General features: G+C 56.8%; 1 protein-coding gene across 1 annotated transcript in view; it reads left to right on the top strand.

The window, feature by feature from the left end:
- The window catches only part of LOC140717863 (autophagy-related protein 2 homolog A-like), a 319,916-nt gene that overhangs the window by 90,476 nt on the left and 203,508 nt on the right, over positions 1 to 25,932 (top strand). The window contains 2 exon segments of the mRNA XM_073031584.1: positions 1,873 to 1,971; positions 5,387 to 5,563. Of these exon segments, the coding sequence (XP_072887685.1) occupies positions 1,873 to 1,971; positions 5,387 to 5,563 (276 nt within the window).

The raw sequence follows: 25,932 nt of genomic DNA, 5'->3' as shown, positions 1-25,932 counted from the left end.
TAATAGCATTTTTCAGGAGATGAGTAGGAAGAGCTGTCATAAAGATAGCCGTGGGAATTTGTAGGTTTATAAAAGATGTCTGTCGACGTTTTGTCTCCAGAGGTGGAAGCAGAGAGATCGGGGAAAGGAAAGGGAGGTGTCGGAAATGGGAGAGGTGGAAGTTGATGAAATTGAGGATGGATGCATGAAGCACATGATTGCAGCGGAGGAAGAGTTGGGGAGCGTTGCCAGGAAAGGCTCGGAGCTCAAAGTGTTCTAAGTAGCCAATGCCCATGGCAGCCCCTTGGATTTGCACCAAGTGTGTGGGTCCGCTGGAGATTTTACTGAGGGTGGTGGTGGAGGGAACTGGCCAGGAGGGTAGTGGAGGGAACTGGCCAGGAGGGTGGTGGAGGGATCTGGTCAGGAGGGTGGTGGAGGGATCTGGTCAGGAGGGTGGTGGAGGGATCTGGTCAGGAGGGTGGTGGAGTGGATCTGGTCAGGAGGAGGGTGGAGGGATCTGGTCAGGAGGGTGGTGGAGTGGATCTGGTCAGGAGGGTGGTGGAGGGATCTGGTCAGGAGGAGGGTGGAGGGTTCTGGTCAGGAGGGTGGTGGTGGAGGGATCTGGTCAGGAGGAGGGTGGAGGGTTCTGGTCAGGAGGGTGGTGGAGGGATCTGGTCAGGAGGGTGGTGGAGGGAAACTGGCCAGGAGGGTAGTGGAGGGATCTGGTCAGGAGGGTGGTGGAGGGATCTGGTCAGGAGGGTGGTGGAGGGGATCTGGTCAGGAGGGTGGTGGAGGGGATCTGGTCAGGAGGGCGGTGGAGGGATCTGGTCGGGAGGGCGGTGGAGGGATCTGGTCGGGAGGGTGGTGGTGGAGGGATCTGGTCGGGAGAGTGGTGGAGGGATCTGGTCAGGAGGGTAGTGGAGGGGAACTGGTCAGGGTGGTAGTGGAGGGGAACTGGTCAGGAGGGTGGTAGTGGAGGGGAACTGGTCAGGAGGGTGGTAGTGGAGGGATCTGGTCAGGAGGGTGGTAGTGGAGGGATCTGGTCAGGAGGGTGGTAGTGGAGGGGATCTGGTCAGGAGGGTAGTGGAGGGGATCTGGTCAGGAGGGTAGTGGAGGGATCTGGTCAGGAGGGTGGTGGAGGGATCTGGTCAGGAGGGTAGTGGAGGGATCTGGTCAGGAGGGTAGTGGAGGGGAACTGGTCAGGAGGGTAGTGGAGGGGAACTGGTCAGGAGGGTGGTAGTGGAGGGGATCTGGTCAGGACTGTTGTCAAGAAACAAGCAGAGAGCTTTAAGGCTGCCTTTATGGGGGATAGTGGTGTAAAGGGTCCATGGTGAAAGTGAGGCGGTCACGGCCAGGGAACTGCAAGTTATTGAGGGGAAATAGTGAGGTAGTCAATTAAACTCTTCTTGGGCTTCCAGCCAGGCACAGGTATTGATTTCAGCCAACGTTCATCAGGGATTGAAGAGTTTGTCATCGAACCATCAGTTAAAATCAATGCCTGTATCTGGCTAGAGTCCCGTATAGATGCCAGGAAAGCATGGGATCCTCAGTGAGGTAGTGTTCATGGGTTCATTGTCCGTTCAGAAATCTGATGATGTCAGAGGGGAAGAAGGTGTTCCTAAAACATTGAGTGTGTTCCTGACGTCCTCTGCAAGGAGTTTGTACGTTCTCCCCGTGACCTCATGGGTGCTCTGGTTTTGCCCACAGTCCAAAGACATACCGGTTAGTAGGTTAATTGGTCATTGTTAATTGTCCTGTGATAGGCCAGGCGGGGAGGCTCGAAGGGTCGGGAGAGCCTACAATGTCTAGATGCAGGACGAACCTGAATACACTCCATCCGGGCCAGTGAAGCAGTAAACCCTCTCCAGCTTCTTGCTGTTTCTCCCTACGCAGCTGCTGATCTTCAGGAAGTCGCCCCCAGTGTCCGGTGAATCCAGTGCCTGCCCCTGTGCTCAGGTCCACTACAGACAGACGTGCAACGCGGAAGGCAAGGTAAGGACAACAGGGGCTCGCCAGTGACGCCCTCCCGAAGGGAAGCTGAGTCGAGGTGATGGCATATGCACAAGGACGAGCCTGCACAGACGCTCAGGGAAATCAAAGCGAATGTAAAAGCAAAGGAGGGGCACACAACAAAGCAAAGACAGAGGATTAGAAAGCTTTTAAAAACTAAAAGAATCATTTGGAGGGAAAAGATGAAATATGAAAACAAGCTAGCAAACAATATCAAAGTGGATAGTAAAAGCTTTTTTAAGTATGCGGGGAAAATAGAGAGATGAGAGTGGGTATAGGACCTCTAGAAAACAAGGCCGGAGAAGTGATATCAGAGGACAAGGAGATGGCAGATGAACTAAATGAGTATCTGGTGCCAGTCTTCCCTGTGGAAGATACTAGCAGTGTGCCGGATGTTGAGGGTGTGAGGGAAGAGAAGTTACTATTGCAATGGAGAAGGTGCTCAGAAAGCTGAAAGTCCTAAGGGTACATAAGTCACCCGGACCAGATGAACTGCACCCTGGGGTTCTGAAAGAGGCAGCGTTAGAGATTGTGATGGTGTCAGTAATAAAAATCGTTGGACTCTGGCATGGTTCCAGAGGACTGGAAAATTACAAATGTCACTCCACTCTAAGAAAGGAGGAAGGCAGCAGAAAGGAAATTATAGACCAGTTAACCTGACCTCAGTGCTTGGGAAGATGTTGGTCTATTGTTAAAGATCAGGTTATTGTGCACTTGGTGACACAGGACAAGATAGAACAAAGTCAGCACAGTTTCCTTCAGGGAAAATCTTGGCTGACAAACCTGCTGGAATTCTTTGAGGAGATTACAGGTAGGATAGATCAAGGGGATGCAGTGGATGTTGTGTATTTGGACTTTCAGAAGGCCTTTGACAAGGTGTTGCTTACCAAGCTAAGAGCCCAAGGTATTACAGGAAAGTTACTAACATGGTTAGAGCATTGGCTGATTGGTAAGAGGCAGTGAGTGGGAATAAAAGGATCCTTTTCTGGTTGGCTGTCAGTGACTAGTGGTGTTCCACAGGGGCTGGTGTTGGGACCTCTTCTTTTTATGCTGTATATCAATAATTTGGGTGACAGAATTAGATGGCTTTGTTGCCAAGTTTGCAGATGATATGAAGATTGGAGGAGGGGCAGGTAGTGTTGAGGAAACAGGTAGGCTGCAGAAGGACTTAGACAGATTAGGAGTATGGGCAAGAAAGTGCCAAATGAAATACAATGTTGGAAAATGCATGGTCATGCACTTTCGTAGAAGTAAATGTGTGGACTATTTTCTAAACGAGGAGAAAGTCCAAGAATCTGAGAAGCAAAGGGACTTGGGAGTCCTTGTGCAGGAAGAGTCAGTGGTGAGGAAGGCAAATGCCATGTTAACATTCATTTCAAGAGGTGTGGAATACAAGAGCAGGGATGTGATGCTGAGGCTTTATAAGGCACTGGTGAGGCCTCACCTTGAGTACTGTGAACATTTAGCACCTACAGAGGGTACCTGGAGGTGTGGGACCTCAGGTTTCTGCCCCTGCTGCCGATAGTGAGGAGTGTTTCTGTATTGGGCCCAGCCCACCAGTCGCTGACATTCTCATGCACATCCTGCCCGATGGTAGGAGAACGCACAGCCCAGATGGTGGCCTTTTTGATGGATGTTGCCGGTGGTGGGGAAGGAGAGAGGGATGTGCCGGTGATGTATCAGGCTGAGCCCACTCCTCCCTGTGGCTTTGTGCACCTCCCGGTGGGAGCTGTGAGAAGACGGCACAGCCCCGCTGGGGGGGATCTCTCACGGATGTTGCCCTCTGGCTTCTTACGATCCTGCGCATTCAGGTTGTCAAGCAGACCATGATGCAACCAGTCAGGACATGCCAGCAGTACATCTGTAGATCGTTGGAGGTTCCTGAAGGGTCATCTAGCAAGATCCAGCATAGAGCAATCTGATAACAGCCCCGTGTGGGCTCGGAGAAGTGTTCAATCTGTTGCCTTCCCCTCATGAGATTGGGTCTATACGCTTTGGAGTTCCGAAGGAGGAGAGGTGATCTTACTGATGTGTGAGGTGATGGTACTAAACAGATATCTCCACAGACATTGCTTTAGGAGGTCGTTAGGGAGCGCGGCGTGACATGTTGAGACGTTCCCAGTAGCGAGAGGTAGTACCTAGTTCCAGGAGTTGTGGCTGGTCATTTATAGAACAGAGAACAGTACGACAGGACCGTGCCTTTTGGCCGATAATATCTATATCATCGTAATACCAAGTTAAACTTAACCCGTCTGCTTCTGGTCTCTGTCTAAATGCCTCTTCACCATTTTTATTGCAACTGCTTTGTCACCTCCCCTGGTCTCATGTTCGAGAAGACTCATAAATCTCTTTGAAACTTTTCCCCCTCTCACGTTAATCCCATGTCCTCTAGCATTAGTTATCTCCGCTCTAGAAGAAGTAGTATGCCTCTCATGACTTTATATACAGTGGATTCTGATTAATTGGGACACATCTGGATAAGTATATTTTGGCCCTATTAAGCAGCTGCCCCAATTAGCTGAAATTTCATGGAAATGGTTAAAAAGTATTTTAAAAAATGCAAACTGATTAACAAATTATGTATTTAAATGAAATATGGAACAAATTGGAACACTACAAACTACACTGCAGTACTATAGAACTGTATTCGTTCCTAATAATTATTGAAGGAGGAATTCACTGTGTACACTGCCGTGTTCTTTTGACAGACAGACATACTTTATTGATCCCGAGGGAAATTGGGTTTCGTTACAGTCGCACCAACCAAGAATAGTGTAGAGATATAGCAATATAAAACCATAACTAATTAAATAATAATAAGTTAATCATGCCAAGTGGAAATAAGTCCGTGACCAGCCTATTGGCTTAGGGTGTCTGACACTCCGAGGGAGGAGTTGTAAAGTTTGATGGCCACAGGCAGGAATGACTCCCTATGCCGCTCAGTGTTACATCTCGGTGGAATGAGTCTCTGGCTGAATGTACTCCTGTGTCTAACCAGTACATTATGGAGTGGATGGGAGACATTGTCCAAGATGGCATGCAACTTGGACAGCATCCTCTTTTCAGACACCACCGTCAGAGAGTCCAGTTCCACCCCCACAACATCACTGGCCTTACGAATGAGTTTGTTGATTCTGTTGGTGTCTGCTACCCTCAGCCTGCTGCCCCAGCACACAACAGCAAACATGATAGCACTGGCCACCACAGCCTCGTAGAACATCCTCAGCATCGTCCGGCAGATGTGAAAGGACCTCAGTCTCCTCAGGAAGTAGAGATGGCTCTGACCCTTCTTGTAGACAGCCTCAGAATTGGTTTGTGATTGTCACATGTACTGAGATGCTGTTCATTGCCCAGTGCATTAAGGTGAGTGACTGAGTGTGTGTGGATTCCTCCCCAGGGCACTCGGAGGAGATCGGGCACAAAGTGCAGTGCCGAGCTGGTGGTCGAGCTCCAGGAGGCCCACGCAGACGTTGACGTCGGCTTTCTGGACAGGGTGGACCCTCTGCTGCAAATGTGGCCAACACGAGAGAGGGAATTTGTGGCAGAGCAGTCCAGGTCTGCGGAGCCAACACTGGTGAGTGGCACGTTGATTCTGTTGTAATTGTTACGTCATCTGCTCCACTAGCGGAGTCTATGGACTACTTGACAGATAGACCTCAATATGTGCGGTTGGGAGACTGTAGGTCTGACACGGTGGTCAGCAGCACAGGAGCGCCGCAGGGAACCGTACTCTCTCCGGTCCTGTTCACCCTGTACACATCAGACTTCCAATATAACTCGGAGTCCTGCCATGTGCAGAAGTTCGCTGATGACACGGCCATAGTGGGGTGTGTCAGGAATGGACAGGAGGAGGAGTATAGGAAACTGATACAGGACTTTGTGATATGGTGCAACTCAAACTACCTGCTTCTCAATATCACCAAGACCAAGGAGATGGTGGTTGACTTTAGGAGATCTAGGCCTCATATGGAGCCAGTGATCATTAATGGAGAATGTGTGGAGCAGGTTAAGACCTACAAGTATCTGGGAGTACAGTTAGACGAGAAGCTAGACTGGACTGCCAACACAGATGCCTTGTGCAGGAAGGCACAGAGTCGACTGTACTTCCTTAGAAGGTTGGCGTCATTCAATGTCTGTAGTGAGATGCTGAAGATGTTCTATAGGTCAGTTGTGGAGAGCGCCCTCTTCTTTGTGGTGGCGTGTTGGGGAGGAAGCATTAAGAAGAGGGACACCTCACGTCTTAATAAGCTGGTAAGGAAGGCGGGCTCTGTCGTGGGCAAAGTACTGGAGAGTTTAACATCGGTAGCTGAGCGAAGGGCGCTGAGTAGGCTACGGTCAATTATGGAAAACTCTGAACATCCTCTACATAGCACCATCCAGAGACAGAGAAGCAGTTTCAGCGACAGGTTACTGTCGATGCAATGCTCCTCAGACAGGATGAAGAGGTCAATACTCCCCAATGCCATTAGGCTTTACAATTCAACCGCCAGGACTTAAGAACTTTTTAAAAGCTATTATTAATGCTTTTTGAGATAGTGATTTAGATGCATATCATATTTTTTTACTGAGTTAAGTATTGTATGTAATTAGTTTTGCTACAACAAGTGTATGGGACATTGGAAAAAAGTTGAATTTCCCCATGGGGATGAATAAAGTATCTATCTATCTATCTATCTATGCAACTGTTATTTGGTTTTAATGGTCATCTGAACCAAGGTCCAGTGGATAAGCTTCATGTGCTATCGAGACAGATCATTCTGTACATAAATGCATCGAGGTAGTACAAAGGGGAAACAGCAGGGTGTGCTGTTACGTATCCCGTAACTGGATCACTTACCAGCAAAGATAGAGAAGTCCACTGAAGTCTGATGGTACCATTTTCAAACGTTTTTATTTATAAAGGGGCACAAAAGTAAGGTTAATACAAACATTCAGATACCATAAGTCATCAATACTCAATCTAAAGCGCAGGTATAGTAATAACCAATAAGAAATAAACTCTATCGTTGTCTAGGGGTAATGTATATATTGTCCGCTGTATATCTGAAAGTCTCTTGCGGTCACTGCAGTTCCACCAGCTGCCGTCTTTTGGTGGTGTCACGTTGGTGCACTTTGTTAAAGAGAGAGATAGAGATTAAATGAAACAGTTACCCGGCGGGTTTTTCCAACCTTTAGGAGTTCGATTCGTTGAAGCCTCATTGGGGAATGGACGCTCACTTGTGGCCTCTCCGGTAGCTAAAGCCGTTCTTTCATGGTGAGGTCGTCAATCCCAGGCAAGGAAAAGACGCACACGAACCCCCCCCACCGGCTGTCGCTATTAAACGCTGTCACAGGATTTCTAGCGTGTCTTCTGATGCGTCTGGGGGGCCGTCTTTACAACCCCTCTTTTATCTGAACTCACGGGGTCTCAGATGTCAATCTGGTTGGGATGATGCAATCTCTCTCCGTCTCTCCACCCACGTTGCCCTGAGGGTATACACGTAGTACAGTTCCCAATTCACAAAGGTGTCTCCACGAGACAATGACCACAGTCGCCAGCTTTGCCTCGCCGTGAAACGTGGGACACCGCACGTATCTCTCTCTTCCCTTGGGTCATTGACCCCCCCTTCACTAGGGCTCTGGTGATTCTCACAAAGGAGGGGGCTGGGATCATAACAGTGCTCATCCTTGCAAGCGGGGTCATCTACTGCATCCGGTGCTCCTGGTGTGGCCTCCTGTATATCGGTGAGACCCAAGGTAGCTTGGAAGACCACTTCGCTGAGCACCTACGCTCCATCCACCAGAAAAAGTGTAATCTCGCGGTGGCCATCCATTCCCATTCCCATTCCGACCTGAGTGTGACCTCATCGTGGGAGTAGAGGGGGCCTCCCCTGCTGCCGTGATGAGGCCACACTCAGGTTGGAGGAACAACACCTTGTATTCCTTCTGGGTAGCCTCCAACCTCATGACATGAACATTGATTTTTCGAACTTCTGGTAATGCCCCCCCCCCCACTTCACCATTCCCCATCTCCTGTTTGCTCTCTCACCTTATCTCCTTGGCCATCACTCCCCCTGGTGCTCCTCGCCCTTTCCTTTCCTCCATGGCTCTCCGTCCTCTCCCATCAGATTTCCCCTTCTCCAGCCCTGTATCCCTTTCACCAATCTCTTTGCCCCTCCCTCTCCCTACCTCCTACCACCTGGTACTCTTTCCTCCCCTCCCCACACCTCTGACGCTGGCATCTCTTTCTTTCCAGTCCTGTTGAAGGGTCTCAGCCTGAAACGTCGATGTTTACTATTATCTACAGATGCTACCCGGCCCGTTGAGTTCCTCCATCATAATAAACGGACAACTAGTACTTAGGAACTGAGGAAGGAGAATGCCATCCGCCATTTTAACTCATTGCCGTTGACACTGTTGAGTGTGTAACTTTGTATTTGGCTTAAATTTTTCTTAATAAACTCCCCCCCCCCCCCCCCCCCCCACCGTTCTGGTCGGCTGGTAGCACAGTGAGATCAGCACTGGGCTCGAGAATGGAATTTTCCAAGTTCAATTCCGTGACAGGCCGCTCCCGTGTGCCGGTTGATCTCGATCCAGTGACTCCCGTATCATCCGTGCCGGGTTGATGTCGAGCTTGCAACTCGACCTTGTGAAAAAAAACATTGCCACCTCCAGTTTAAATTCCCATGTGGAATATTGTGGAGGATCAAATACCCAAACCTAGCACAGCCCCCACTTGTCCCATTTAACCTGTCTCTGTGCGGTGGTTCTTAGGACCCGGCGAAGGTCGGGACCCGCCGCCCGCAGTGTTTCTGTTCCATTGACGGGAAGCGATTGCGATTGAAAATAAAGTGGAAATAATAAAGCATTTGGAAAGAGGTGAAACGCCATCGGTCATTGGAAAAGCGTTAGGCTACAGTTGGTCAACAATCGGAACAATTTTAAAGGATAACGGATAAAGTGAGAATAATGGAGCATGTGAAAGGCCCTGCCCCGATGAAAGCTATAATTATTACTAAGCAACGCAGTGGTTTAATTATTGGAATACACTTATTAAGTGTTTTATATGCATAGAGGGGTAAAATATATACTATATACTAAGACAAACGTTTGACTAACTGATGCTAAATAATACCAGATGTACCTGTTCTGACTTACGTACAAATCCGACTTAAAGACGGATTCAGGAAGGGAACTCGTACGTAACCCGGGGACTGCTCGTACTTCGATAATAAGTGAACCTTTGATGTCGGTACAGCAGATCGGAGCCCGAAGGGTGGAAGCTGGGCCCGAGTCCTGTCTGGGAGTTGTCGGACTGTCCGTGCATGTAGCTGGGAGGGGGGATCTGGGCCGGACTCTCTGGGAGTTGTCGGACTGTCCGTGTATGTAGCTGGGAGGGGGGATCTGGGCCGGACTGTCTGGGAGTTGTCGGACTGTCCGTGTATGTAACTGGGAGGGGGGATCTGGGCTGGGCCGGACTGTCTGGGAGTTGTCAGACTGTCCGTGTATGTAACTGGGAGGGGGGATCTGGGCCGGACTGTCTGGGAGTTGTCGGACTGTCCGTGCATGTAACTGGGAGGGGGGATCAGGGCCGGACTGTCTGGGAGTTGTCGGACTGTTCGTGTATGTAACTGGGAGGGGAGATCAGGGCTGGGCCGGAATCCTGTCTGGGAGTTGTCGGACTGTCCGTGCATGTAACTGGGAGGGGGGATCAGGGCCGGACTGTCTGGGAGTTGTCGGACTGTCCGTGCATGTAACTGGGAGGGGGGATCAGGGCCGGACTGTCTGGGAGTTGTCGGACTGTTCGTGTATGTAACTGGGAGGGGAGATCAGGGCTGGGCCGGAATCCTGTCTGGGAGTTGTCGGACTGTCCGTGCATGTAACTGGGAGGGGGGATCAGGGCCGGACTGTCTGGGAGTTGTCGGACTGTCCGTGCATGTAACTGGGAGGGGGGATCAGGGCCGGACTGTCTGGGAGTTGTCGGACTGTCCGTGTATGTAACTGGGAGGGAGGATCTGGGCTGGGCCGGACTGTCTGGGAGTTGTCGGACTGTCCGTGTATGTAACTGGGAGGGGGGATCAGGGCTGGGCCGGACTGTCTGGGAGTTGTCGGACTGTCCGTGTATGTAACTGGGAGGGGGGATCAGGGCCGGACTGTCTGGGAGTTGTCGGACTGTCCGTGCATGTAACTGGGAGGGGGGATCAGGGCTGGGCCCGACTGTCTGGGAGTTGTCGGACTGTCCGTGTATGTAACTGGGAGGGGGGATCTGGGCCGGAATCCTGTCTGGGAGTTGTCGGACTGTCCGTGTATGTAACTGGGAGGGGGGATCAGGGCCGGACTGTCTGGGAGTTGTCGGACTGTCCGTGTATGTAACTGGGAGGGGGGATCAGGGCTAGGCCGGACTGTCTGGGAGTTGTCGGACTGTCCGTGTATGTAACTGGGAGGGGGGATCAGGGCCGGACTGTCTGGGAGTTGTCGGACTGTCCGTGTATGTAACTGGGAGGGGGGATCTGGGCTGGGCCGGACTGTCTGGGAGTTGTCGGACTGTCCGTGTATGTAACTGGGAGGGGGGATCAGGGCTGGGCCGGACTGTCTGGGAGTTGTCGGACTGTCCATGTATGTAGCTGGGAGGGGGGATCAGGGCTGGGCCGGACTGTCTGGGAGTTGTCGGACTATCCGTGCATGTAACTGGGAGGGGGGATCAGGGCCGGACTGTCTGGGAGTTGTCGGACTGTCCGTGTATGTAACTGGGAGGGGGGATCAGGGCTGGGCCGGACTGTCTGGGAGTTGTCGGACTGTCCGTGTATGTAACTGGGAGGGGGGATCTGGGCCGGACTGTCTGGGAGTTGTCGGACTGTCCGTGTATGTAGCTGGGAGGGGGGATCAGGGCTGGGCCGGACTGTCTGGGAGTTGTCGGACTGTCCGTGTATGTAACTGGGAGGGGGGATCTGGGCCGGACTGTCTGGGAGTTGTCGGACTGTCCGTGTATGTAACTGGGAGGGGGGATCTGGGCTGGGCCGGACTGTCTGGGAGTTGTCGGACTGTCCGTGTATGTAACTGGGAGGGGGGATCAGGGCTGGGCCGGACTGTCTGGGAGTTGTCGGACTGTCCGTGTATGTAACTGGGAGGGGGGATCAGGGCTGGGCCGGACTGTCTGGGAGTTGTCGGACTATCCGTGCATGTAACTGGGAGGGGGGATCAGGGCTGGGCCGGACTGTCTGGGAGTTGTCGGACTGACCGTGTATGTAACTGGGAGGGGGGATCTGGGCCGGACTGTCTGGGAGTTGTCGGACTGTCCGTGTATGTAACTGGGAGGGGGGATCAGGGCTGGGCCGGACTGTCTGGGAGTTGTCGGACTGTCCGTGTATGTAACTGGGAGGGGGGATCTGGGCCGGACTGTCTGGGAGTTGTCGGACTGTCCGTGTATGTAACTGGGAGGGGGGATCAGGGCTGGGCCGGACTGTCTGGGAGTTGTCGGACTGACCGTGTATGTAACTGGGAGGGGGGATCTGGGCCGGACTGTCTGGGAGTTGTCGGACTGTCCGTGTATGTAACTGGGAGGGGGGATCTGGGCCGGACTGTCTGGGAGTTGTCGGACTGTCCGTGTATGTAACTGGGAGGGGGGATCTGGGCCCGAGTCCTGTCTCGGAGTTGTCGGACTGTCCGTGTATGTAACTGGGAGGGGGGATCTGGGCCGGACTGTCTGGGAGTTGTCGGACTGTCCGTGTATGTAACTGGGAGGGGGGATCTGGGCCCGAGTCCTGTCTGGGAGTTGTCGGACTGTCCGTGTATGTAACTGGGAGGGGGGATCAGGGCTGGGCCGGACTGTCTGGGAGTTGTCGGACTGTCCGTGTATGTAACTGGGAGGGGGGATCTGGGCCGGACTGTCTGGGAGTTGTCGGACTGTCCGTGTATGTAACTGGGAGGGGGGATCTGGGCTGGGCCGGACTGTCTGGGAGTTGTCGGACTGTCCGTGTATGTAACTGGGAGGGGGGATCTGGGCCCGAGTCCTGTCTGGGAGTTGTCGGACTGTCCGTGTATGTAACTGGGAGGGGGGATCTGGGCTGGGCCGGACTGTCTGGGAGTTGTCGGACTGTCCGTGTATGTAACTGGGAGGGGGGATCAGGGCTGGGCCGGACTGTCTGGGAGTTGTCGGACTGTCCGTGTATGTAACTGGGAGGGGGGATCAGGGCTGGGCCGGACTGTCTGGGAGTTGTCGGACTGTCCGTGTATGTAACTGGGAGGGGGGATCAGGGCCGGACTGTCTGGGAGTTGTCGGACTGTCCGTGTATGTAGCTGGGAGGGGGGATCTGGGCCGGACTGTCTGGGAGTTGTCGGACTGTCCGTGTATGTAACTGGGAGGGGGGATCTGGGCCGGACTGTCTGGGAGTTGTCGGACTGTCCGTGTATGTAACTGGGAGGGGGGATCAGGGCTGGGCCGGACTGTCTGGGAGTTGTCGGACTGTCCGTGTATGTAACTGGGAGGGGGGATCTGGGCCGGACTGTCTGGGAGTTGTCGGACTGTCCGTGTATGTAACTGGGAGGGGGGATCAGGGCTGGGCCGGACTGTCTGGGAGTTGTCGGACTGTCCGTGTATGTAACTGGGAGGGGGGATCTGGGCCGGACTGTCTGGGAGTTGTCGGACTGTCCGTGTATGTAGCTGGGAGGGGGGATCTGGGCCGGACTGTCTGGGAGTTGTCGGACTGTCCGTGTATGTAACTGGGAGGGGGGATCAGGGCTGGGCCGGACTGTCTGGGAGTTGTCGGACTGTCCGTGTATGTAACTGGGAGGGGGGATCAGGGCTGGGCCCGACTGTCTGGGAGTTGTCGGACTGTCCGTGTATGTAACTGGGAGGGGGGATCAGGGCTGGGCCGGACTGTCTGTGAGTTGTCGGACTGTCCGTGTATGTAACTGGGAGGGGGGATCAGGGCTGGGCCGGACTGTCTGGGAGTTGTCGGACTGTCCGTGTATGTAACTGGGAGGGGGGATCTGGGCCGGACTGTCTGGGAGTTGTCGGACTGTCCGTGTATGTAACTGGGAGGGGGGATCTGGGCTGGGCCGGACTGTCTGGGAGTTGTCGGACTGTCCGTGTATGTAACTGGGAGGGGGGATCTGGGCCCGAGTCCTGTCTGGGAGTTGTCGGACTGTCCGTGTATGTAACTGGGAGGGGGGATCTGGGCTGGGCCGGACTGTCTGGGAGTTGTCGGACTGTCCGTGTATGTAACTGGGAGGGGGGATCAGGGCTGGGCCGGACTGTCTGGGAGTTGTCGGACTGTCCGTGTATGTAACTGGGAGGGGGGATCAGGGCTGGGCCGGACTGTCTGGGAGTTGTCGGACTGTCCGTGTATGTAACTGGGAGGGGGGATCAGGGCCGGACTGTCTGGGAGTTGTCGGACTGTCCGTGTATGTAGCTGGGAGGGGGGATCTGGGCCGGACTGTCTGGGAGTTGTCGGACTGTCCGTGTATGTAACTGGGAGGGGGGATCTGGGCCGGACTGTCTGGGAGTTGTCGGACTGTCCGTGTATGTAACTGGGAGGGGGGATCAGGGCTGGGCCGGACTGTCTGGGAGTTGTCGGACTGTCCGTGTATGTAACTGGGAGGGGGGATCAGGGCTGGGCCGGACTGTCTGGGAGTTGTCGGACTGTCCGTGTATGTAACTGGGAGGGGGGATCTGGGCCGGACTGTCTGGGAGTTGTCGGACTGTCCGTGTATGTAGCTGGGAGGGGGGATCTGGGCCGGACTGTCTGGGAGTTGTCGGACTGTCCGTGTATGTAACTGGGAGGGGGGATCAGGGCTGGGCCCGACTGTCTGGGAGTTGTCGGACTGTCCGTGTATGTAACTGGGAGGGGGGATCAGGGCTGGGCCGGACTGTCTGGGAGTTGTCGGACTGTCCGTGTATGTAACTGGGAGGGGGGATCTGGGCCGGACTGTCTGGGAGTTGTCGGACTGTCCGTGTATGTAACTGGGAGGGGGGATCAGGGCTGGGCCGGACTGTCTGGGAGTTGTCGGACTGTCCGTGTATGTAGCTGGGAGGGGGGATCAGGGCTGGGCCGGACTGTCTGGGAGTTGTCGGACTGTCCGTGTATGTAACTGGGAGGGGGGATCAGGGCTGGGCCGGACTGTCTGGGAGTTGTCGGACTGTCCGTGTATGTAACTGGGAGGGGGGATCTGGGCTGGGCCGGACTGTCTGGGAGTTGTCGGACTATCCGTGCATGTAACTGGGAGGGGGGATCAGGGCCGGACTGTCTGGGAGTTGTCGGACTGTCCGTGTATGTAACTGGGAGGGGGGATCAGGGCTGGGCCGGACTGTCTGGGAGTTGTCGGACTGTCCGTGTATGTAACTGGGAGGGGGGATCTGGGCCGGACTGTCTGGGAGTTGTCGGACTGTCCGTGTATGTAGCTGGGAGGGTGGATCAGGGCTGGGCCGGACTGTCTGGGAGTTGTCGGACTGTCCGTGTATGTAACTGGGAGGGGGGATCTGGGCCGGACTGTCTGGGAGTTGTCGGACTGTCCGTGTATGTAACTGGGAGGGGGGATCTGGGCTGGGCCGGACTGTCTGGGAGTTGTCGGACTGTCCGTGTATGTAACTGGGAGGGGGGATCAGGGCTGGGCCGGACTGTCTGGGAGTTGTCGGACTGTCCGTGTATGTAACTGGGAGGGGGGATCAGGGCTGGTCCGGACTGTCTGGGAGTTGTCGGACTATCCGTGCATGTAACTGGGAGGGGGGATCAGGGCCGGACTGTCTGGGAGTTGTCGGACTGTCCGTGTATGTAACTGGGAGGGGGGATCAGGGCTGGGCCGGACTGTCTGGGAGTTGTCGGACTGTCCGTGTATGTAACTGGGAGGGGGGATCTGGGCCGGACTGTCTGGGAGTTGTCGGACTGTCCGTGTATGTAACTGGGAGGGGGGATCTGGGCCGGACTGTCTGGGAGTTGTCGGACTGTCCGTGTATGTAACTGGGAGGGGGGATCAGGGCTGGGCCGGACTGTCTGGGAGTTGTCGGACTGTCCGTGCATGTAACTGGGAGGGGGGATCTGGGCCGGACTGTCTGGGAGTTGTCGGACTGTCCGTGTATGTAACTGGGAGGGGGGATCTGGGCCCGAGTCCTGTCTCGGAGTTGTCGGACTGTCCGTGTATGTAACTGGGAGGGGGGATCTGGGCCGGACTGTCTGGGAGTTGTCGGACTGTCCGTGTATGTAACTGGGAGGGGGGATCAGGGCTGGGCCGGACTGTCTGGGAGTTGTCGGACTGTCCGTGTATGTAACTGGGAGGGGGGATCTGGGCTGGGCCGGACTGTCTGGGAGTTGTCGGACTGTCCGTGTATGTAACTGGGAGGGGGGATCTGGGCCCGAGTCCTGTCTGGGAGTTGTCGGACTGTCCGTGTATGTAACTGGGAGGGGGGATCTGGGCTGGGCCGGACTGTCTGGGAGTTGTCGGACTGTCCGTGTATGTAACTGGGAGGGGGGATCAGGGCTGGGCCGGACTGTCTGGGAGTTGTCGGACTGTCCGTGTATGTAGCTGGGAGGGGGGATCTGGGCCGGACTGTCTGGGAGTTGTCGGACTGTCCGTGTATGTAACTGGGAGGGGGGATCTGGGCCGGACTGTCTGGGAGTTGTCGGACTGTCCGTGTATGTAACTGGGAGGGGGGATCAGGGCTGGGCCGGACTGTCTGGGAGTTGTCGGACTGTCCGTGTATGTAACTGGGAGGGGGGATCTGGGCCGGACTGTCTGGGAGTTGTCGGACTGTCCGTGTATGTAACTGGGAGGGGGGATCAGGGCTGGGCCGGACTGTCTGGGAGTTGTCGGACTGTCCGTGTATGTAACTGGGAGGGGGGATCTGGGCTGGGCCGGACTGTCTGGGAGTTGTCGGACTGTCCGTGTATGTAACTGGGAGGGGGGATCTGGGCTGGGCCGGACTGTCTGGGAGTTGTCGGACTGTCCGTGTATGTAACTGGGAGGGGGGATCAGGGCTGGGCCCGACTGTCTGGGAGTTGTCGGACTGTCCGTGTATGTAACTGGGAGGGGGGATCTGGGCTGGGCCGGACTGTCTGGGAGTTGTCGGACTGTCCGTGTATGTAACTGGGAGGGGGGATCAGGGCTGGGCCTGACTGTCTGGGAGTTGTCGGACTGTCCGTGTATGTAACTGGGAGGGGGGATCTGGGCCGGACTGTCTGGGAGTTGTCGGACTGTCCGTGTATGTAACTGGGAGGGGGGATCAGGGCTGGGCCGGACTGTCTGGGAGTTGTCGGACTGTCCGTGCATGTAACTGGGAGGGGGGATCAGGGCTGGGCCCGACTGTCTGGGAGTTGTCGGACTGTCCGTGTATGTAACTGGGAGGGGGGATCTGGGCCGGAATCCTGTCTGGGAGTTGTCGGACTGTCCGTGTATGTAACTGGGAGGGGGGATCAGGGCCGGACTGTCTGGGAGTTGTCGGACTGTCCGTGTATGTAACTGGGAGGGGGGATCAGGGCTGGGCCGGACTGTCTGGGAGTTGTCGGACTGTCCGTGTATGTAACTGGGAGGGGGGATCAGGGCCGGACTGTCTGGGAGTTGTCGGACTGTCCGTGTATGTAACTGGGAGGGGGGATCTGGGCTGGGCCGGACTGTCTGGGAGTTGTCGGACTGTCCGTGTATGTAACTGGGAGGGGGGATCAGGGCTGGGCCGGACTGTCTGGGAGTTGTCGGACTGTCCATGTATGTAGCTGGGAGGGGGGATCAGGGCTGGGCCGGACTGTCTGGGAGTTGTCGGACTATCCGTGCATGTAACTGGGAGGGGGGATCAGGGCCGGACTGTCTGGGAGTTGTCGGACTGTCCGTGTATGTAACTGGGAGGGGGGATCAGGGCTGGGCCGGACTGTCTGGGAGTTGTCGGACTGTCCGTGTATGTAACTGGGAGGGGGGATCTGGGCCGGACTGTCTGGGAGTTGTCGGACTGTCCGTGTATGTAGCTGGGAGGGGGGATCAGGGCTGGGCCGGACTGTCTGGGAGTTGTCGGACTGTCCGTGTATGTAACTGGGAGGGGGGATCTGGGCCGGACTGTCTGGGAGTTGTCGGACTGTCCGTGTATGTAACTGGGAGGGGGGATCTGGGCTGGGCCGGACTGTCTGGGAGTTGTCGGACTGTCCGTGTATGTAACTGGGAGGGGGGATCAGGGCTGGGCCGGACTGTCTGGGAGTTGTCGGACTGTCCGTGTATGTAACTGGGAGGGGGGATCAGGGCTGGGCCGGACTGTCTGGGAGTTGTCGGACTATCCGTGCATGTAACTGGGAGGGGGGATCAGGGCTGGGCCGGACTGTCTGGGAGTTGTCGGACTGACCGTGTATGTAACTGGGAGGGGGGATCTGGGCCGGACTGTCTGGGAGTTGTCGGACTGTCCGTGTATGTAACTGGGAGGGGGGATCAGGGCTGGGCCGGACTGTCTGGGAGTTGTCGGACTGTCCGTGTATGTAACTGGGAGGGGGGATCTGGGCCGGACTGTCTGGGAGTTGTCGGACTGTCCGTGTATGTAACTGGGAGGGGGGATCAGGGCTGGGCCGGACTGTCTGGGAGTTGTCGGACTGACCGTGTATGTAACTGGGAGGGGGGATCTGGGCCGGACTGTCTGGGAGTTGTCGGACTGTCCGTGTATGTAACTGGGAGGGGGGATCTGGGCCGGACTGTCTGGGAGTTGTCGGACTGTCCGTGTATGTAACTGGGAGGGGGGATCTGGGCCCGAGTCCTGTCTCGGAGTTGTCGGACTGTCCGTGTATGTAACTGGGAGGGGGGATCTGGGCCGGACTGTCTGGGAGTTGTCGGACTGTCCGTGTATGTAACTGGGAGGGGAGATCTGGGCCCGAGTCCTGTCTGGGAGTTGTCGGACTGTCCGTGTATGTATCTGGGAGGGGGGATCAGGGCTGGGCCGGACTGTCTGGGAGTTGTCGGACTGTCCGTGTATGTAACTGGGAGGGGGGATCTGGGCCGGACTGTCTGGGAGTTGTCGGACTGTCCGTGTATGTAACTGGGAGGGGGGATCTGGGCTGGGCCGGACTGTCTGGGAGTTGTCGGACTGTCCGTGTATGTAACTGGGAGGGGGGATCTGGGCCCGAGTCCTGTCTGGGAGTTGTCGGACTGTCCGTGTATGTAACTGGGAGGGGGGATCTGGGCTGGGCCGGACTGTCTGGGAGTTGTCGGACTGTCCGTGTATGTAACTGGGAGGGGGGATCAGGGCTGGGCCGGACTGTCTGGGAGTTGTCGGACTGTCCGTGTATGTAACTGGGAGGGGGGATCAGGGCTGGGCCGGACTGTCTGGGAGTTGTCGGACTGTCCGTGTATGTAACTGGGAGGGGGGATCAGGGCCGGACTGTCTGGGAGTTGTCGGACTGTCCGTGTATGTAGCTGGGAGGGGGGATCTGGGCCGGACTGTCTGGGAGTTGTCGGACTGTCCGTGTATGTAACTGGGAGGGGGGATCTGGGCCGGACTGTCTGGGAGTTGTCGGACTGTCCGTGTATGTAACTGGGAGGGGGGATCAGGGCTGGGCCGGACTGTCTGGGAGTTGTCGGACTGTCCGTGTATGTAACTGGGAGGGGGGATCTGGGCCGGACTGTCTGGGAGTTGTCGGACTGTCCGTGTATGTAACTGGGAGGGGGGATCAGGGCTGGGCCGGACTGTCTGGGAGTTGTCGGACTGTCCGTGTATGTAACTGGGAGGGGGGATCTGGGCCGGACTGTCTGGGAGTTGTCGGACTGTCCGTGTATGTAGCTGGGAGGGGGGATCTGGGCCGGACTGTCTGGGAGTTGTCGGACTGTCCGTGTATGTAACTGGGAGGGGGGATCAGGGCTGGGCCGGACTGTCTGGGAGTTGTCGGACTGTCCGTGTATGTAACTGGGAGGGGGGATCAGGGCTGGGCCCGACTGTCTGGGAGTTGTCGGACTGTCCGTGTATGTAACTGGGAGGGGGGATCAGGGCTGGGCCGGACTGTCTGTGAGTTGTCGGACTGTCCGTGTATGTAACTGGGAGGGGGGATCAGGGCTGGGCCGGACTGTCTGGGAGTTGTCGGACTGTCCGTGTATGTAACTGGGAGGGGGGATCTGGGCCGGACTGTCTGGGAGTTGTCGGACTGTCCGTGTATGTAACTGGGAGGGGGGATCTGGGCTGGGCCGGACTGTCTGGGAGTTGTCGGACTGTCCGTGTATGTAACTGGGAGGGGGGATCTGGGCCCGAGTCCTGTCTGGGAGTTGTCGGACTGTCCGTGTATGTAACTGGGAGGGGGGATCTGGGCTGGGCCGGACTGTCTGGGAGTTGTCGGACTGTCCGTGTATGTAACTGGGAGGGGGGATCAGGGCTGGGCCGGACTGTCTGGGAGTTGTCGGACTGTCCGTGTATGTAACTGGGAGGGGGGATCAGGGCTGGGCCGGACTGTCTGGGAGTTGTCGGACTGTCCGTGTATGTAACTGGGAGGGGGGATCAGGGCCGGACTGTCTGGGAGTTGTCGGACTGTCCGTGTATGTAGCTGGGAGGGGGGATCTGGGCCGGACTGTCTGGGAGTTGTCGGACTGTCCGTGTATGTAACTGGGAGGGGGGATCTGGGCCGGACTGTCTGGGAGTTGTCGGACTGTCCGTGTATGTAACTGGGAGGGGGGATCAGGGCTGGGCCGGACTGTCTGGGAGTTGTCGGACTGTCCGTGTATGTAACTGGGAGGGGGGATCTGGGCCGGACTGTCTGGGAGTTGTCGGACTGTCCGTGTATGTAGCTGGGAGGGGGGATCTGGGCCGGACTGTCTGGGAGTTGTCGGACTGTCCGTGTATGTAACTGGGAGGGGGGATCAGGGCTGGGCCGGACTGTCTGGGAGTTGTCGGACTGTCCGTGTATGTAACTGGGAGGGGGGATCAGGGCTGGGCCCGACTGTCTGGGAGTTGTCGGACTGTCCGTGTATGTAACTGGGAGGGGGGATCAGGGCTGGGCCGGACTGTCTGGGAGTTGTCGGACTGTCCGTGTATGTAACTGGGAGGGGGGATCTGGGCCGGACTGTCTGGGAGTTGTCGGACTGTCCGTGTATGTAACTGGGAGGGGGGATCAGGGCTGGGCCGGACTGTCTGGGAGTTGTCGGACTGTCCGTGTATGTAGCTGGGAGGGGGGATCAGGGCTGGGCCGGACTGTCTGGGAGTTGTCGGACTGTCCGTGTATGTAACTGGGAGGGGGGATCAGGGCTGGGCCGGACTGTCTGGGAGTTGTCGGACTGTCCGTGTATGTAACTGGGAGGGGGGATCTGGGCTGGGCCGGACTGTCTGGGAGTTGTCGGACTATCCGTGCATGTAACTGGGAGGGGGGATCAGGGCCGGACTGTCTGGGAGTTGTCGGACTGTCCGTGTATGTAACTGGGAGGGGGGATCAGGGCTGGGCCGGACTGTCTGGGAGTTGTCGGACTGTCCGTGTATGTAACTGGGAGGGGGGATCTGGGCCGGACTGTCTGGGAGTTGTCGGACTGTCCGTGTATGTAGCTGGGAGGGTGGATCAGGGCTGGGCCGGACTGTCTGGGAGTTGTCGGACTGTCCGTGTATGTAACTGGGAGGGGGGATCTGGGCCGGACTGTCTGGGAGTTGTCGGACTGTCCGTGTATGTAACTGGGAGGGGGGATCTGGGCTGGGCCGGACTGTCTGGGAGTTGTCGGACTGTCCGTGTATGTAACTGGGAGGGGGGATCAGGGCTGGGCCGGACTGTCTGGGAGTTGTCGGACTGTCCGTGTATGTAACTGGGAGGGGGGATCAGGGCTGGGCCGGACTGTCTGGGAGTTGTCGGACTATCCGTGCATGTAACTGGGAGGGGGGATCAGGGCCGGACTGTCTGGGAGTTGTCGGACTGTCCGTGTATGTAACTGGGAGGGGGGATCAGGGCTGGGCCGGACTGTCTGGGAGTTGTCGGACTGTCCGTGTATGTAACTGGGAGGGGGGATCTGGGCCGGACTGTCTGGGAGTTGTCGGACTGTCCGTGTATGTAACTGGGAGGGGGGATCAGGGCTGGGCCGGACTGTCTGGGAGTTGTCGGACTGTCCGTGCATGTAACTGGGAGGGGGGATCTGGGCCGGACTGTCTGGGAGTTGTCGGACTGTCCGTGTATGTAACTGGGAGGGGGGATCTGGGCCCGAGTCCTGTCTCGGAGTTGTCGGACTGTCCGTGTATGTAACTGGGAGGGGGGATCTGGGCCGGACTGTCTGGGAGTTGTCGGACTGTCCGTGTATGTAACTGGGAGGGGGGATCAGGGCTGGGCCGGACTGTCTGGGAGTTGTCGGACTGTCCGTGTATGTAACTGGGAGGGGGGATCTGGGCTGGGCCGGACTGTCTGGGAGTTGTCGGACTGTCCGTGTATGTAACTGGGAGGGGGGATCTGGGCCCGAGTCCTGTCTGGGAGTTGTCGGACTGTCCGTGTATGTAACTGGGAGGGGGGATCTGGGCTGGGCCGGACTGTCTGGGAGTTGTCGGACTGTCCGTGTATGTAACTGGGAGGGGGGATCAGGGCTGGGCCGGACTGTCTGGGAGTTGTCGGACTGTCCGTGTATGTAGCTGGGAGGGGGGATCTGGGCCGGACTGTCTGGGAGTTGTCGGACTGTCCGTGTATGTAACTGGGAGGGGGGATCTGGGCCGGACTGTCTGGGAGTTGTCGGACTGTCCGTGTATGTAACTGGGAGGGGGGATCAGGGCTGGGCCGGACTGTCTGGGAGTTGTCGGACTGTCCGTGTATGTAACTGGGAGGGGGGATCTGGGCCGGACTGTCTGGGAGTTGTCGGACTGTCCGTGTATGTAGCTGGGAGGGGGGATCTGGGCCGGACTGTCTGGGAGTTGTCGGACTGTCCGTGTATGTAACTGGGAGGGGGGATCAGGGCTGGGCCGGACTGTCTGGGAGTTGTCGGACTGTCCGTGTATGTAACTGGGAGGGGGGATCAGGGCTGGGCCCGACTGTCTGGGAGTTGTCGGACTGTCCGTGTATGTAACTGGGAGGGGGGATCAGGGCTGGGCCGGACTGTCTGGGAGTTGTCGGACTGTCCGTGTATGTAACTGGGAGGGGGGATCAGGTCTGGGCCGGACTGTCTGGGAGTTGTCGGACTGTCCGTGTATGTAACTGGGAGGGGGGATCTGGGCCGGACTGTCTGGGAGTTGTCGGACTGTCCGTGTATGTAACTGGGAGGGGGGATCAGGGCTGGGCCGGACTGTCTGGGAGTTGTCGGACTGTCCGTGTATGTAACTGGGAGGGAGGATCTGGGCCGGACTGTCTGGGTGTTGTCGGACTGTCCGTGTATGTAACTGGGAGGGGGGATCTGGGCTGGGCCGGACTGTCTGGGAGTTGTCGGACTGTCCGTGTATGTAACTTGGAGGGGGGATCTGGGCCGGAATCCTGTCTGGGAGTTGTCGGACTGTCCGTGTATGTAACTGGGAGGGGGGATCTGGGCCGGACTGTCTGGGAGTTGTCGGACTGTCCGTGTATGTAACTGGGAGGGGGGTTCTGGGCCGGACTGTCTGGGAGTTGTCGGACTGTCCGTGTATGTAGCTGGGAGGGGGGATCTGGGCCGGACTGTCTGGGAGTTGTCGGACTGTCCGTGTATGTAACTGGGAGGGGGGATCAGGGCTGGGCCGGACTGTCTGGGAGTTGTCGGACTGTCCGTCTATGTAACTGGGAGGGGGGATCTGGGCCGGAATCCTGTCTGGGAGTTGTCGGACTGTCCGTGTATGTAACTGGGAGGGGGGATCAGGGCCGGACTGTCTGGGAGTTGTCGGACTGTCCGTGTATGTAACTGGGAGGGGGGATCAGGGCTGGGCCGGACTGTCTGGGAGTTGTCGGACTGTCCGTGTATGTAACTGGGAGGGGGGATCTGGGCTGGGCCGGACTGTCTGGGAGTTGTCGGACTGTCCGTGTATGTAACTGGGAGGGGGGATCTGGGCTGGGCCGGACTGTCTGGGAGTTGTCGGACTGTCCGTGTATGTAACTGGGAGGGGGGATCAGGGCTGGGCCGGACTGTCTGGGAGTTGTCGGACTGTCCGTGTATGTAACTGGGAGGGGGGATCAGGGCTGGGCCGGACTGTCTGGGAGTTGTCGGACTGTCCGTGTATGTAACTGGGAGGGGGGATCAGGGCCGGACTGTCTGGGAGTTGTCGGACTGTCCGTGTATGTAACTGGGAGGGGGGATCAGGGCTGGGCCGGACTGTCTGGGAGTTGTCGGACTGTCCGTGTATGTAACTGGGAGGGGGGATCTGGGCCGGAATCCTGTCTGGGAGTTGTCGGACTGTCCGTGTATGTAACTGGGAGGGGGGATCAGGGCCGGACTGTCTGGGAGTTGTCGGACTGTCCGTGTATGTAACTGGGAGGGGGGATCAGGGCCGGACTGTCTGGGAGTTGTCGGACTGTCCGTGTATGTAACTGGGAGGGGGGATCAGGGCCGGACTGTCTGGGAGTTGTCGGACTGTCCGTGTATGTAGCTGGGAGGGGGGATCTGGGCCGGACTCTCTGGGAGTTGTCGGACTGTCCGTGTATGTAACTGGGAGGGGGGATCTGGGCTGGGCCGGACTGTCTGGGAGTTGTCGGACTGTCCGTGTATGTAACTGGGAGGGGGGATCAGGGCTGGGCCGGACTGTCTGGGAGTTGTCGGACTGTCCGTGTATGTAACTGGGAGGGGGGATCAGGGCTGGGCCGGACTGTCTGGGAGTTGTCGGACTGTCCGTGTATGTAACTGGGAGGGGGGATCAGGGCTGGGCCGGACTGTCTGGGAGTTGTCGGACTGTCCATGTATGTAACTGGGAGGGGGGATCTGGGCCGGACTGTCTGGGAGTTGTCGGACTGTCCGTGTATGTAACTGGGAGGGGGGATCTGGGCCGGACTGTCTGGGAGTTGTCGGACTGTCCGTGTATGTAACTGGGAGGGGGGTTCTGGGCCGGACTGTCTGGGAGTTGTCGGACTGTCCGTGTATGTAGCTGGGAGGGGGGATCTGGGCCGGACTGTCTGGGAGTTGTCGGACTGTCCGTGTATGTAACTGGGAGGGGGGTTCTGGGCCGGACTGTCTGGGAGTTGTCGGACTGTCCGTGTATGTAGCTGGGAGTGGGGATCAGGGCTGGGCCGGACTGTCTGGGAGTTGTCGGACTGTCCGTGTATGTAGCTGGGAGGGGGGATCAGGGCCGGACTGTCTGGGAGTTGTCGGACTGTCCGTGTATGTAACTGGGAGGGGGGATCTGGGCCGGAATCCTGTCTGGGAGTTGTCGGACTGTCCGTGTATGTAGCTGGGAGGGGGGATCAGGGCCGGACTGTCTGGGAGTTGTCGGACTGTCCGTGTATGTAACTGGGAGGGGGGATCTGGGCCGGACTGTCTGGGAGTTGTCGGACTGTCCGTGTATGTAACTGGGAGGGGGGATCTGGGCCGGACTGTCTGGGAGTTGTCGGACTGTCCGTGTATGTAACTGGGAGGGGGGATCAGGGCTGGGCCGGACTGTCTGGGAGTTGTCGGACTGTCCGTGTATGTAACTGGGAGGGGGGATCTGGGCCGGACTGTCTGGGAGTTGTCGGACTGTCCGTGTATGTAACTGGGAGGGGGGATCAGGGCTGGGCCGGACTGTCTGGGAGTTGTCGGACTGTCCGTGTATGTAGCTGGGAGGGGGGATCAGGGCCGGACTGTCTGGGAGCTGTCGGACTGTCCGTGTTTGTAACTGGGAGGGGGGATCAGGGCTGGGCCCGAGTCCTGTCTGGGAGTTGTCGGACTGTCCGTGTATGTAGCTGGGAGGGGGGATCAGGGCCGGAATCCTGTCTGGGAGTTGTCGGACTGTCCGTGTATGTAGCTGGGAGAGGGGATCAGGGCTTGCTGCGCTCTGCCGGACGTTGTGGGCTCAGTACGTTGGTTCTTGCAGGCTGCCCCTCCAGCACATCCCTCGGTGTGTTGGTCGATAATGCAAGTTCAGATTTCAGTGTTCACGTGATGCATAAACCGAATCTGATTGAGGAGAGCGGTGGGGGGGGGGGGTGATGGTCAGATGGAACCAGGTGAATCGTACAACGCGTGGGGCAGTGGGTGGTTAGGTGTGGCTAGAACTGGGGTTAGGATCAGGGACAGAGAGAGAGCGGCACTGTTCTCTCTAATCTGTGTGACCACGCAGTGCTGGAAATGCACAGTCCTAGCTGCCACACAGGTGGATTTGTCCTGTGCGGTCTTGGTCGCCTATCTGCAGGAAAGACGTAAATAAGGTTGAAAGAGCGCAGAGGAAATTTACAAGGATGTTGCTGGGACTGGGGTGCCTGAGTTTTAGGAAAGATTGAATAGGTTTGAACGTTTATCCCAAAAACGTAGATGACTGAGGGGAGACTTGATAGAGGTATACAAAATTATCAGGGTATAGACAGGGTAAATGCAAGCCGGCTTTTTCCACTGAGGGTGGGTGGGACTACAACTAGAGGTTGTGGCAAAAGGGTGAAATGTTTAAGGGGAACATGAGGGGAAACTTCTTCACTCAGAGGGTGGTGGGAATGTGGAACGAGCCCCCAGAGCCAGTGGTGAATGTGAGCGCGATTTCACCGTTTAAGAGAAGTTTGGACGGGTACAGGGATCTGAGGGCTGTGGTCCCAGTGCAGGCAGTTGGAATGGTGTTGCATAGACTAGATGGGCCAAAGGCCCTGTTTCTGTTCTGTACTGTTCTGTCACTCTGATGTTTTATTAAAGTGCCGCCTAGTTTTCCGGTCAGGTAAAAATAAATTTAAATAATAATAAAATCCTGCTCGGAGGAGTGCTTGGTCCGTGCAGCTGTAAAACCAGAAATTCGAGGGAGCAGTTACCAGATGTTTGAGGAGTCGAGGTTCATGCCATCAGCACAGAGGCTGCCCACACCACACACGTACAGCTGCTCCTGTGTCTGTCTGGCCTCAACTTTGGAGTTTGGTCGACTGAGCGACTCTGTCTGAAATTTCCCATGTTCTTCCAGGGCTCGACAGGCTGGCCTTTGGGAGAATATTTCCCCTG

The sequence above is a fragment of the Hemitrygon akajei genome, chromosome 28 (assembly GCF_048418815.1).
Source record: "Hemitrygon akajei chromosome 28, sHemAka1.3, whole genome shotgun sequence".
Lineage (NCBI taxonomy): Eukaryota > Metazoa > Chordata > Chondrichthyes > Myliobatiformes > Dasyatidae > Hemitrygon > Hemitrygon akajei.
Note: the sequence above shows the minus strand (reverse complement) of the source record. Positions and strands in the feature narration are given on the sequence as shown.